General features: G+C 40.0%; 1 protein-coding gene across 1 annotated transcript; it reads right to left on the bottom strand.

Annotated features, from left to right (window-relative positions):
• Positions 1-370: 370 nt before the first annotated feature.
• Positions 371-9,963, bottom strand: LOC133099890 (programmed cell death protein 5-like). Its single transcript, XM_061203737.1, has 2 exons — positions 9,928-9,963; positions 371-799 (listed from the first exon to the last, which is right to left on the bottom strand). Exons 1-2 carry the CDS (start codon positions 9,961-9,963, stop codon positions 449-451), a joined length of 387 nt encoding a protein of 128 aa, XP_061059720.1. The 3' UTR covers positions 371-448.
• Positions 9,964-12,780: the final 2,817 nt, after the last annotated feature.

Below are 12,780 nucleotides of genomic sequence, written 5' to 3'. Positions count from 1 at the left end.
TTGAGTTATCAGCAAATCTAGATAAGGCAATGTCAACTGAACTCCATCTTCAGTAAGAATAGAAAATAGTTTAGTTGTCTACTGTTCCAGAAAAAAAAGTTGTGTGTGTTTTTTTTTTAAGTAATAATCCTCAGTGTGAATGTTTATTTCTAGGAAACAATTAAGTGAATAGTAAAAAAATTTGTTCACTGTTGATTTACAAAGAGGGATTTTTATAAAAATCAACATATTTTATTTTTTTCTAAAAATTTTGGTGTCTTGTAGACAGCCTGGGTTTAGGTTTCTTTTCTTTTTTTTTTTTTTTTTTTTTATTTTGCATAACAAGTTTATTTTTAAAAGGCATATAGACAGTAAACAAAGTAAACATCCCATCAAGATCTTAACTTCTGCCAAGTATTATCTGTCCTAGAATTGCTCCATGAAGTCCCAGTCTCTAGACATCTTAAATTCAATAATCGTCATCTTCATCAGAGTCCATTACTTTTCTTCTGCTGAACTTAACTGTTGTTTTCTTTTCTGTTTGTTGGCTTACTTTCTCGAGGATTTCTATTAAACCTTGTTCTGATACCTTCCCACTTAGTTGTCCATACCGTGCCATCTGTATAAGGTAATTCTCTACTGCTTTAGTTTTCTCAGGCTTTACAAGTGCTAAGTTACTTAATCGGGCCCGGGCTGACTGATCCAGAACTTGGGCTAAGATACTGTTTCTCATTTCTGCTTCCCTTTGCTTTGCTTCCTGTTGTGCTACATCGCCAGGGTCCTGGCACACAGCAGACCCTTGGGTCGGAACAATTAAATTCTAGAAAACATTCGGCAGGAACGCTAGTCGAAGCAGGCTAGATCCACGAGCTAAGGACACCGAGAGACCCGAGGGGCTGAGAATTCTGTTTGGGACCAATGCCTGCCCGGGTGAGAACCAGCCCCTGCCCGGGACAGGGCCCCCCCCACCCCCCCGCCCGGGGCAGCACGTGGTCCGCTGGCCGCCCGAGACCCAGCACGGCGGGGAGAGGGGCTAGGTTTCTTTACCATATGAGAAATACTTATTCAAACAAAACTCAGAGTTTGATCCTTAGCTATCGAATTAAATACTGTGCTTATTTGAAAACATTATGCAGTTTAGAAATATGAGCACTTTTAGACAAATAGACGGTTGCTTAAATTGCTGATTACATTGCCTAGGCTTTTTTTTGCTGCTGTTTAAGCAGTAAAATTTATGTTACTCCAAATATTTCTTTAAAGATTCAAAGCTCACTGTTTGGGAATGTGGGATCTTAAATATTATATGTACATTATTCATGTGTTATAATGAACAATATTTTACAGCTACCTTGACAAATGTGTGAGTAGATATATCATCACATATAGTCTTAACTATTTTTGGAAAGTTATTTTTTTTTAAATATGGGTTTTTTTAAAATAAATTTATTTATTTATTATGGCTGCATTGGGTCTTCGTTGCTGTGCACAGGCTTTCTCTAGTTGTGGTGAATGGGGGCTACTCTTCGCTGTAGTGCGTGGGCTTCTCATTGCGGTGGCTTCTCTTGCTGTGGAGCACAGGCTCTAGGCACACGGGCTTCAGTAGTTGTGGCACACAGGCTTAGTTGCTCCACGGCATGTGGGATCTTCCTGGACCAGGGCTTGAACCCGTGTCCCCTGCATTGGCAGGCGTATTCTTAACCACTGTGCCACCAGGGAAGTCCCTTAAATATGGTTTTTGTTTTCCATAATATACAATATTTTTCTGTTCTCATTCATAAACACGAAAACACTTTAGAGGTGGGCACAAATGTTCCTTTTGTGAGCTCACTGGAAAACTGACTAAAGCACTTTCAATTCGTAGAACATATTACTTGTCAGATTTTTTGGCTTTTCATACAATTTAGAAGCAACTCTCTGATTATGGTAAACACTAATTTCCAAAATTTTAATAATGACTTTAGTTGTCAAACCTCATTTGAAGTGAAGCTTGTGAAAGAGATAAAGTTGTGGGTCTTTCCTCTTCCTTTTCTTTTCCTCTACAGTCATTCCAAGGTAGAAATGCTTACTCTGCCTGGATTTCCCCTTGTCCACATAGCCTTTGAGTGCCTTGGCATATGTGAAAAGTGAAAAGCTACAATCAGCGAAGAATTCTTTAGGTGGGCGTACTTGGTTATGTGTGCATGTGCCATAAACACTGAACAGTGGCACCCACACTCTCCTTCTATGCTGCATGGATGATTGGCCAATGTGTCAGCCAAAGACAAGAACAATGCTACACCCTCAGAAGCCCCTTCTCCCTGTGTCAGACAGGTCTTATCCCTCCTGTTTATTTTGCCGGCAAAGGCTTGCTAAATAGCATTTGGAGAGGAGGATATCTTTTCCTTCTGACAAAGCTGTATCATCCCCTATAAATTGCCCCCAGGATCAGCATCATCACAGAACCACAGTAGAAAAAACCAGAGAAGCATGGGGCAAAAAAGGTGTGAAGCTAATAGGCGTAGAATGTGCCATGTACTGCCTAAATCATAAGTTCACAGACACCCCAAAACACACCACCAGAGGTGATCCTGCTCACCAAAAAGACAAGATCCAGCCTCATACACCAGAATACAGGCACCAGTCCCCTCCACCAGGAAGCCTAAACAACCCGCTGAACCAAACTTACCTACTGGGGGCAGACACCAAAAACAACGGGAACTATGAACCTGCAGGCTGGGAAAAGGTTGCCCCAAACACAGTAAGTTAAGCAAAATGAGAAGAGAGAGAAACACGCAGCAGATGAAGGAGCAAGGTAAAAACGCTCCAGATGAAAAAAATGAAGAGGAAATAGGCAGTCTACCTGAAAAAGAATTCAGAGTAATGATAGTAAAGATGATCCAAAATCTTGGAAATAGAATGGAAAAAATACAACAAACGTTTAATAAGGACCTAGAAGAACTAAAGAGCAAACAAACAATGATGAACACAAAAAATGAAATTAAAAATTCTCTAGAAGGAATCAATAACAGAATAACTGAGGCAGAAAAACAGATAAGTGACCTGGAAGATAAAATAGTGGAAATAACTACCACAGAGCAGAATAAAGAAAAAAGAATGAAAAGAATTGAAGACAGTCTCAGAGACCTCTGGGACAACATTAAATGCACCAACATTCGAATTATAGGGGTGCCAGAAGAAGAAGAGAAAAAGAAAGGGTCTGAGAAAATATTTGAAGAGATTATAGTTGAAAACTTCCCTAACATAGGAAAGGAAATAGTCAATAAAGTTCAGGAAGCTCAGAAAGTCCTATACAGGATAAATCCAAGGAGAAACATGCCAAGACACATATTAATCAAACTATCAAAAATTAGCTTCAAAGAAAAAATATTGAAAGCAGCATGGGAAAAGCAACAAATAACATACAAGGGAATCCCCATAAGGTTAACAGCTGATCTTACAGCAGAAACTCTGCAAGCCAGAAGGGAGTGACAGGACATATTTAAAGTGATGAAAGGGAAAAACCGACAACCAAGATTACTCTACCCAGCAAGGATCTCATTCAGGTTTGACAGAGAAATTAAAACCTTTACAGACAGGCAAAACCTAAGAGAATTCAGCGTCACCAAACCAGCTTTACAACAAATGCTACAGGAACTTCTCTAGGCAGGAAACACAAGAGAAGGAAAAGACCTACAATAACAAACCTAAAACAATTAAGAAAATGGTAATAGGAACATACATATCTATAATTACCTTAAATGTAAATGGATTAGATGCTCCAACCAAAAGACATAGACTGGCTGAATGGATACAAAAACAAGATCCGTATATAGCCTGTCTAGAGGAGACCCACTTCAGACATAGGGACACATACAGACTGAAAGTGAGGGGATGGAAAAAGATATTTCATGCAAATGGAAATCACAAGAAAGCTGGAGTAGCAATACTCATATCAGACAAAATAGACTTTAAAAGTAAGACTATTAGAAGAGACAAAGAAGGACACTACATAATGATCAAGGGATCAATCCAAGAAGAAAATATAACAATTGTAAATATTTATGCACACAACATAGGAGCACCTCAATACATAAGGCAAAGGCTAACAGCCATAAAAGGGAAATTGACAGTAACACAAGAATAGTAGGAGACTTTAATACCCCACTTTCACCAATGGACAGATCATCCAAAATGAAAATAAATAAGGAAACACAAGCTTTAAAAGACACATTAGACCAGATAGACTTAATTGATATTTATAGAACATTCCATCCAAAAACAACAGAATACACTTTCTTCTCAAGTGCTCATGGAACATTCTCCAGGATAGATCATACCTTGGGTCACAAATCAAGCCTTGGTAAATTTAAGAAAACTGAAATTGTATCAAGTATCTTTTCTGACCACAATGCTATGAGAGTACATATCAATAACAGGAAAAAATCTGTAAAAAATACAAACACATGGAGGCTAAACAATATGCTACTAAATAACCAAGAGATCACTGAAGAAATCAAAAATACCTAGAAACAAATGGCAATGAAAACACAATGACCCAAAACCTATGGGATGCAGAAAAAGCAGTTCTAAGAGGGAAGTTTATAGTACAAGCCTACTTCAAGAAACAAGAAACATCTCAAATAAACAACCTAACCTTACACCTAAAGCAATTAGAGAAAGAAGAACAAAAAAACCCCAAAGTTAGCAGAAGGAAAGAAATCATAAAGACCAGAGCAGAAGTAAATGAAATAGAAACAAAGAAAACAATAGCAAAGATCAATAAAACTAAAAGCTGGTTCTTTGAGAAGATAAACAAAATTGATAAACCATTTGCCAGACTTATCAAGAAAAAAAGGGAGAACACTCAAATCAATAGAATTAGAAATGAACAAGGAGAAGTAACAACTGACACTGCAGAAATACAAAGGATCATGAGAGATTACTACAAGCAACTCTATGCCAATAAAATGGACAACCTGGAAGAAATGGACAATTCTTAGACAAGCACAAACTTCTGAGACTGAACCAGGAAGAAATAAAAAATATAAACAGACCAATCACAAGCACTGAAGTTGAGACTGTGGTTAAAAATCTTCCAACAAACAAAAGCCCAGGACCATATGGCTTCACAGGCGAATTCTATCAAACATTTAGAGAAGAGCTAACACCTATCCTTCTCAAACTCTTCCAAAATGTAGCAGAGGGAGGAACACTCCCAAACTCATTCTACGAGGCCACCATCACCCTGAGACTAAAACCAGACAAAGATGTCACAAAAAAAGAAAACTACAGGATAATATCACTAGTGAACATAGATGCAAAAATCCTCAACAAAATACGAGCAAACAGAATCCAACAGCACATTAAAAGGACCACACACCATGATCAAGTGGGGTTCATCCCAGGAATGCAAGGATTCTTCAATATACGCAAATCAATCAATGTGATAAACCATATTAAAAAATTGAAGGAGAAAAACCATATGATCCTCTCAATAGATATAGAAAAACTTTTGACAAAATTCAACACCCATTTATGACAAAAACCCTCCAGAAAGTAGGCATAGAGGGAACTTACCTCAGCATAATAAAGGCCATATATGACAAACCCACAGCCAACATTGGTCTCAATGGTGAAAAGCTGAAACCATTTCCTCTAAGATCAGGAACAAGACAAGGTTGTCCACTCTCACCACTATTATTCAACATAGTTTTGGAAGTTTTAGCTACAGCAATCAGAGAAGAAAAAGAAATAAAAGGAATACAAATCGGAAAAGAAGTAAAGCTGTCACTGTTTGCAGATGACATGTTACTATCCATAGAGAATCCTAAAGATGGTACCAGAAAACTACTAGAGCTAATCAATGAACTTGGTAAAGTAGCAGGATACAACATTAATGCACAGAAATCTCTTGCATTCTTATACACTAATGATGAAAATTTGAAAGAGAAATTAAGGAAACACTCCCATTTACCATTGCAACAAAAAGAATAAAATACCTAGGACTAAACCTACCTAAGGAGACAAAAGACCTCTATGCAGAAAACTATAAGACACTGGTGAAAGAAATTAAAGATGATACAGATGGAGAGATATACCATGTTCTTGGATTGGAAGAATCAACATTGTGAAAACGACTATACTACCCAAAGCAATCTACAGATTCAGTGCAATCCCTTTCAAACTACCAATGGCATTTTTCATAGAAATAGAACAAAAAATTTCACAATTTGTACGGAAACACAAAAGACCCCGAATAGCCAAAGCAATCTTGAGAAAGTAAAATGGAGCTGGAGGAATCAGGCTCCCTGACTTCAGACTATGCTACAAAGCTACAGTAATCAAGACAGTATGGTACTGGCAGAAAAACAGAAATATAGATCAATGAAACAGGATAGAAAGCCCAGACATAAACCCATGCACATATGGTCACCTTATTTTTGATAGAAAAGACAGGAATATACAATGGAGAAAAGACAGCCTCTTCAATAAGTGTTGCTGGGAAAACTGGACATCTCCATGTCAAAGAATGAAATTAGAACACTCCCTAACACCATACACAAAAATAAACTCAAAATGGATTAGAGACCTAAATGTAAGGCCAGGCACCATAAAACTCTTAGAGGAAAACATAGGCAGAACACTCTATGACATAAATCACAGCAAGCTCCTTTTTGACCCACTTCCTAGAAAAATGGAAATAAAAACAAAAATAAACAAATGGGACCTAATGAAAGTTAAAAGCTTTTGCACAGAGAGGAAACCATAAATAAGACGAAAAGACAACCCTCAGAATGGGAGAAAATATTTGCAAATGAAGCAACTGACAAAGGATTAATCTGCAAAATACACAAGCAGCTCATGCAGCTCAATATCAAAAAAAACAAACAACCCAATCCAAAAATGGGTAGAAGACCTAAATAGACATTTCTCCAAAGTAGATATACAGATTGCCAACAAACACATGAAAGGATGCTCAACATCACTAATCATTAGAGAAATGCAAATCAAAACCACAATGAGGTATCACCTCACACCAGTTAGAATGGGCACCATCAGAAAATCTACAAACAGTAAATGCTGGAGAGAGTGTGGAGAAAAGGGAACCCTCTTGCACTGTTGGTGGGAATGTAAATTGATACAGCCACTATGGAGGACAGTATGGAGGTTCCTTAAAAAAGTAAAAACAGAACTACCATATGACCCAGCAATCCCACTACTGGGCATATACCCTGAGAAAACCATAATTCAAAAAGAGTCATGTACCACAATGTTCATTGCAGCTCTATTTACAGTAGCCATGACATGAAAGCAACCTAAGTGTCCATCGACAGTTGAATGCATAAAGAAGATGTGGCACATATATACAATGGATTATTACTCAGGCATAAAAAGAAACGAAACTGAGTTATTTGTAGTGAGGTGGATGGACCTAGAGACTGTCATACAGAGTGAAGTAAGTCAGAAAGAGAAAAACAAATACCGTATGCTAACACATATATATTGAATCTAAAAATAAAAAAGAAAAAGGTTCTGAAGAACCTAGGGAAAAGACAGGAATAAAGACACAGACGTAAAGAATGAACTTGAGGACAAGGGGAAGGGGAAGGGTAAGCTGGGTCGAAGTGAGAGAGTTGCATGGACATATATACACTACCAAATGTAAAATAGCTAGTGGGAAGCAGCCTCGTAGCACAGGGAGATCAGCTTGGTGCTTTGTGACCACCTAGAGGGGTGGGATAGGGAGGGTGGGAGGGAGGGAGACGCAAAAGGGACGAGATTGGGGGATATATGTATATGTATAGCTGATTCACTTTGTTATACAGCAGAAACTAACACACCATTGTAAAGCAATTATACTGCAAAAAAGATGTTTAAAAAAAAAAAAAGAAAGCAAGAAGAATGTGCCATGTATCTGAATAAAAGTAAGGTCCTCTCCCGACGATTGCTTTTTTTCTTTTCGTTTGAGAAGAAAAGTTGATCCCTAGGAAGCAGTCTTACTTTTACTCAGTTTGGTCAAAGGAAAGTTTCAGTGCAGAACATCCTGCAGCTCATGAGCTCTGTGTCAGAGGCAGTTTAGGAACGTCGTAATCTGCAGCCTTTGATGGTCTAAGACTGTTCAGGGAAGGAGCAGAGGTGGGAGAGATGTAGAGAGAGGATGTGGAAGTCACAAGAGAACTACCCCCTGTCCTCTTCCATGGCTGCCCAGAGGACCCCTCTGTGTGAGATGGCCCTCTTCTGTGCTGGGGAGATGGCAGTGCCACAGGGGTCTCTACTTGTACAGCCTTTTAGCAGAGTATTTCCTTGGATCTCACTTAATGGAAGTCATGCAGGCACATGATAAAAATTCAAATCATATAAAAAGATATGCAGAGAAAATAATTCTTCCTCTCACTTTTTCTTTTCTTTTCTTTTTTTTTTTTTTTAGCAGAGAAAGGTTTATTTCAGGGCCAAGCAAGGAAAAAGGATGGCTAGTGCTCAAAAACCTGAACTCCCAGGTGGTTTTCAGAGAGAAGTTTTTACAGGGAAAAATTTGGGGTGAGGGCTGCGGAGTGTGTGACTGTCTTCTGATTGGTTGATGTTGAGGTAACAGGGCGGTGCTCCAGGAATCTTGCTCTCAGCCTGAAGTTGCCATCCTCCACCTGGGTGGGGGGCTTAGTTCTGCAGAAGAACTCAAAGATACTGTTATGAATATTCCTTGAGGAGGACCCAGGAGCCTGCCCCGAGGCTGCACTCTAGTTTCAAGTCTGCTCCTCCTTTGTTTCTACATTCCCTCCCTTCACTGATAAGCAACTGTTTGAATCTGCCCTTTGGAACTCAGGTAAGGTCAAGGAAGCTGAAGGAAGGCTATTTCCTACAAGAAATGGGAGACACAGAAAGGATTTGTACCCTGGGAGGACTCCACAGGGTCCTGCTCAGTTTCAACATCACACTCTTTTTTGGCTTCTTGCCACTTACTGGCTGCTCCGTCTCAATGTCCTCCTTCTGTCGCTCCTCTTTTTTTCTGACTTCTAAATGTTTGAGTGTCTCCAGGCTCTGTTTCGGCCTCTTTGTTCTTTCTTATTCACTAAGACATCTCATTCAGTCCTATGGCTTTAAATACCATCTGTAGGCTGATCATTCTGAAATGTACATTTCTAGCCTCAGATTCTCTCCTGAATTCCAGACTTGTATTTCCAACTGCCTACTTAGCATTTGGATCTCTAAAAGAAATCTCAGACTCAACATGTCGAAAACCCAGCTGTTGATTTCTTGCCAAACTTCTCCTTCACAGTCTTCTGCATCCCTGAGTCACTTTTGATTCTTTCTTTCTTACCTTCCACATTTAATCTATCAAAACAGATCCTTGATCCATTCTCTTTTCTCCAAGCCACCACCATTTCTCAATGAACAACTACAAAATTTGCCTGCTTTCACATCTGTCCTGCCTATATTTTCCACAAGAAGCCAGAGTAATCACTTAGCAACTTAAATTAGGTAAAAATAGTCCCTTGATTCAAACCTTCCACCAGCTTCCCATGATACTTCAAATAAAATCTAAATTCCTTAACCTTACTTTCAAAGTCCTACGTGACCTGGACACCGTCTACGTCTCTGATATAGTTTTGTTCCCTTTTCTTCTTTGCCCATTCTGTTCCAGCTGCACTGGCCTGCTTTGGATTCTTCCAACCCAGTAAGCCACTTCTTTCCCTTGATTTTTCATGTGGCCTTAGTGTTCCCGGTGAATTTAAGGTTCTTGCTTCATTAGGAGAGAATTCGGAGATGAAGTGACAGGTAAGACATGGATTTATTTAGAGAGAAACACATTCCACAGGCAGAGTGTGGGCCTCTCAGAAGGCGAGAGAGCTTTGAAATATGGTGTGGTTAGTTTTTATGGGCTGGCTAATTTCATAGGCTAATGAGTGGGAGGATTATTCTAATTATTTCGGAGAATGGCCAGGGATTTCCAGGAATTGGGCCACTGCCCACTTTTTGGACTTTGATGGTCAGCCTCAGAACTGTCATGGCACTGGTGGGTGTGTCATTTAGCATGCTAATGTATTACAATGAGTGTATAATGAGGCTCAAGGTCCACTGGAAGTCGAATCTTCTGCCATCTTGGACCTAGCTGGTTCTAAACAGTTTTTGTCATGTCCTATGGCCATGTCATTCTTTTAAAGGTTGTGCCCTGCCCCCTTCCCTCCTGTTTCATTAGCAAACCTAAAGGGCATCTCTTCATAAAGGTTCCCCTGACCACTCATTCTAAAGGTACCCAAACCCTATCATATCACATTTTTTTAATTGTCTGCATAACACTTTTATCTACCAGATAATTTTGTGTTGATTGGCATTATCTGTCCCAACTAGAAAGTGATCAGAAACCTTGTTTTGTTCATTCTTGTGTCCCCTGCATAATTGGACATAATACTCACGAATCATCCACAGGACATTGGATATGAGAGTCTGAGGCGCAGTTGAAGAGGTGGGAGATGTTATCAGCTGAAACCTTATGCAATACTTTCCCAAGACTACTGATTTATCTTCCAAGTATTTCTCTGTTCCACCGCTTTCCCTCCATCATCCAAGAGATGGAGAAGGTGCAAAGGTGTCCTCACCTCTTTCCAGGTTTACTTGCACAGTTTTCCAGCTGATCTCCCTGCATTCCAGCTGTCCCCTCCAATCCATTCTCCACCTCAGTTTTCAAATCACAAGTCTCATGTGTTACTCTCCTGCTTGAAACTGTTCAAAGGCTCCCAATTATCTGCAAGATAGTCATTTGCCTAACATAGAATACAAGGGCAACTCCTCTCTCCATGGTCTTCTCATGCTTTATTCTCCAGGAACACCCAACTACTTGCAGGTCTCTGTGAATACTTTGCTCTTCCTCATCTCTGTGTCTTTGCTCTTGCTTTCCACGCTGCCTTGGAATGTCTGTCCCTTAGAAGCTGTGTGACCTTGGGACATTACTTATTTTTTTGAACCTTAGTTTCCTAATAGTCATAATTCTTCACAGGGGCAGCATGAGGGCCAATTGGTATAAAATATAGAGAATAAAGTACATGCCCAGTATACAGCATGTGCTCAACAAACTACATTTTTTTATTAGCCATGTGACTATTAACAACGACACTATATAATAATATTGTGGAGCTAGTATAGGATTTCTGATAGTTTCTTGACTGCTTGCCTTGGGGAAAGTAACCAGATCCGGTTAAAAATTCAAACTACCAGCTCTGATTCTCTGATCCTCCGATTTAGCTCTTTCTCTGTCCTGCCTGGAAACTTTGCCATTCACATAACTCTCACCCCATGATTCTCAAATCTGCAGAGACAAGATAAGCTCTTGTTTCTCATCGGGCCCTGGGACTCTCCCTGGCTGTACATCCAGGTGAATGGTCAGTTGAGATTACCCAGCTTTCCCATGTCTTGGGATTGGAAATGAAAACTTTGAAGTTTTTCTCCGATCTTTCCCATGGACTTGCTAAACAACCAGGCTTCAGCGACTTGCAGAAGCCTCCAAGAGGCAGCCTCTTGGCAGAGGGATGCTCATAACAACAGGGTAAATGGGTCCTGCTGAGTTCAAAGCACTTTGACACCAGTTGTCTTGCTATCACTGCAAAGGGGTTTAGGCATCTACCTAGCATCTTGTAGACTTTGAGACATGAAGAAGGATAATGACATGTTATGAACTTCCAGGGTGTGGTGGGAATGGTGAGGAAAGGGCTTTGGGGCCAGTGACATGGTTTAGCCTGGAGTGTTCCACAGGAACACAAAGCAGACTGGATCAGAAGGGGACCCAGGTGAGCAAGTTCTCCTGGTGATTTTAATATACTCTCAGGCTTTACCTGCTCTGAGCTCTGTGAATTTCAAACAGTCTAAGAGTCAGTTTGGTTAATACATTCATTTACATAGAGACTTTAAAAACTAAGCCAGTGATTACCTACCGAATACCTACCATATGCTAAATACTGAGTTAAGTGCTGTGGAAAATTCTAAGATGAATCACGGTCCCTGCCCTTTAGGAACTCATAGTCTGGTGGGGGATAACAGACCTCTAGATCAATAACTGAAATAGAGGGTGGAAAGTGATAATGATTCAAGATAAATATAAATAAACTGTAAAGCGATTTCAGAGGAGGGAGAACTATTCAACAGCCAGTGAAAGATCTGGAGCTGAATTTTAGAGCAAGAAATTTGCACTAAACTTAAAGGATTAGAGATGCAGAGGGCATACCAGGTGGAACTGTGGCAGAAAAGCCTGGGTGTGTATAGAACTGCCACAAGTTTTGTTTGGTGCACAAAAGAGATTGGAAAGATAGATGGAAACTAGATCGTAGGGGTCGTTATGGTCTGTGTAAGAAGTTTGGACCTTATTCTGCAGGCAGTGAGCAGTGCAGCAGCAGTGCAACCTGATGGGATGAGTGTTTTAAGAGGAGCTGATGTAGAATGTAGGACAGGAGGATGGAAAGGATGGGATGTGGAGGACATTATGCAGTTGTTAGGTTAGTTCAGGCTGGTGAGATGGAGAGGAGTGGGCAACCTGGACAGAAGTTTTGGGTAGAATTAGCACAACTTTGCAACTGATTATAGAAAGAAACATGGGACAGACATGAATCAAAAATACTATGGGGACTTCCCTGGTGGTCCAGCGGTTAAGACTCCACCCTCCCAATGCAGGGGTCCTGGGTTCGATCCCTGGTCAAGGAACTAGATCCTGCATGCCTCAACTAAACATCCTGCATGCCACAACTAAGACCCGGTGCAGCCAAATAAATAAATAAATAAATATAAAAAAAAATACTATGAAGTTTCCAAGCATGGGTGGCTGAGGAGATTGTGGAA

Source organism: Eubalaena glacialis, chromosome 10 (genome assembly GCF_028564815.1).
Source record: "Eubalaena glacialis isolate mEubGla1 chromosome 10, mEubGla1.1.hap2.+ XY, whole genome shotgun sequence".
Lineage (NCBI taxonomy): Eukaryota > Metazoa > Chordata > Mammalia > Artiodactyla > Balaenidae > Eubalaena > Eubalaena glacialis.
Note: the sequence above shows the minus strand (reverse complement) of the source record. Positions and strands in the feature narration are given on the sequence as shown.

What these genes read in the sequence shown, in the direction of transcription:
- LOC133099890 (XM_061203737.1), bottom strand. Translation starts at nt 9,963, where the DNA reads ATGACAGTTCTGAGGCTGACCATCAAAGTCCAAAAA. An exon ending in TGACCATCAAAGTCCAAAAA is followed by an intron (nt 800 to 9,927) that starts GTGGGCAGTGGC and finishes AATGTTTTCTAG; the next exon opens with AATTTAATTGTTCCGACCCA.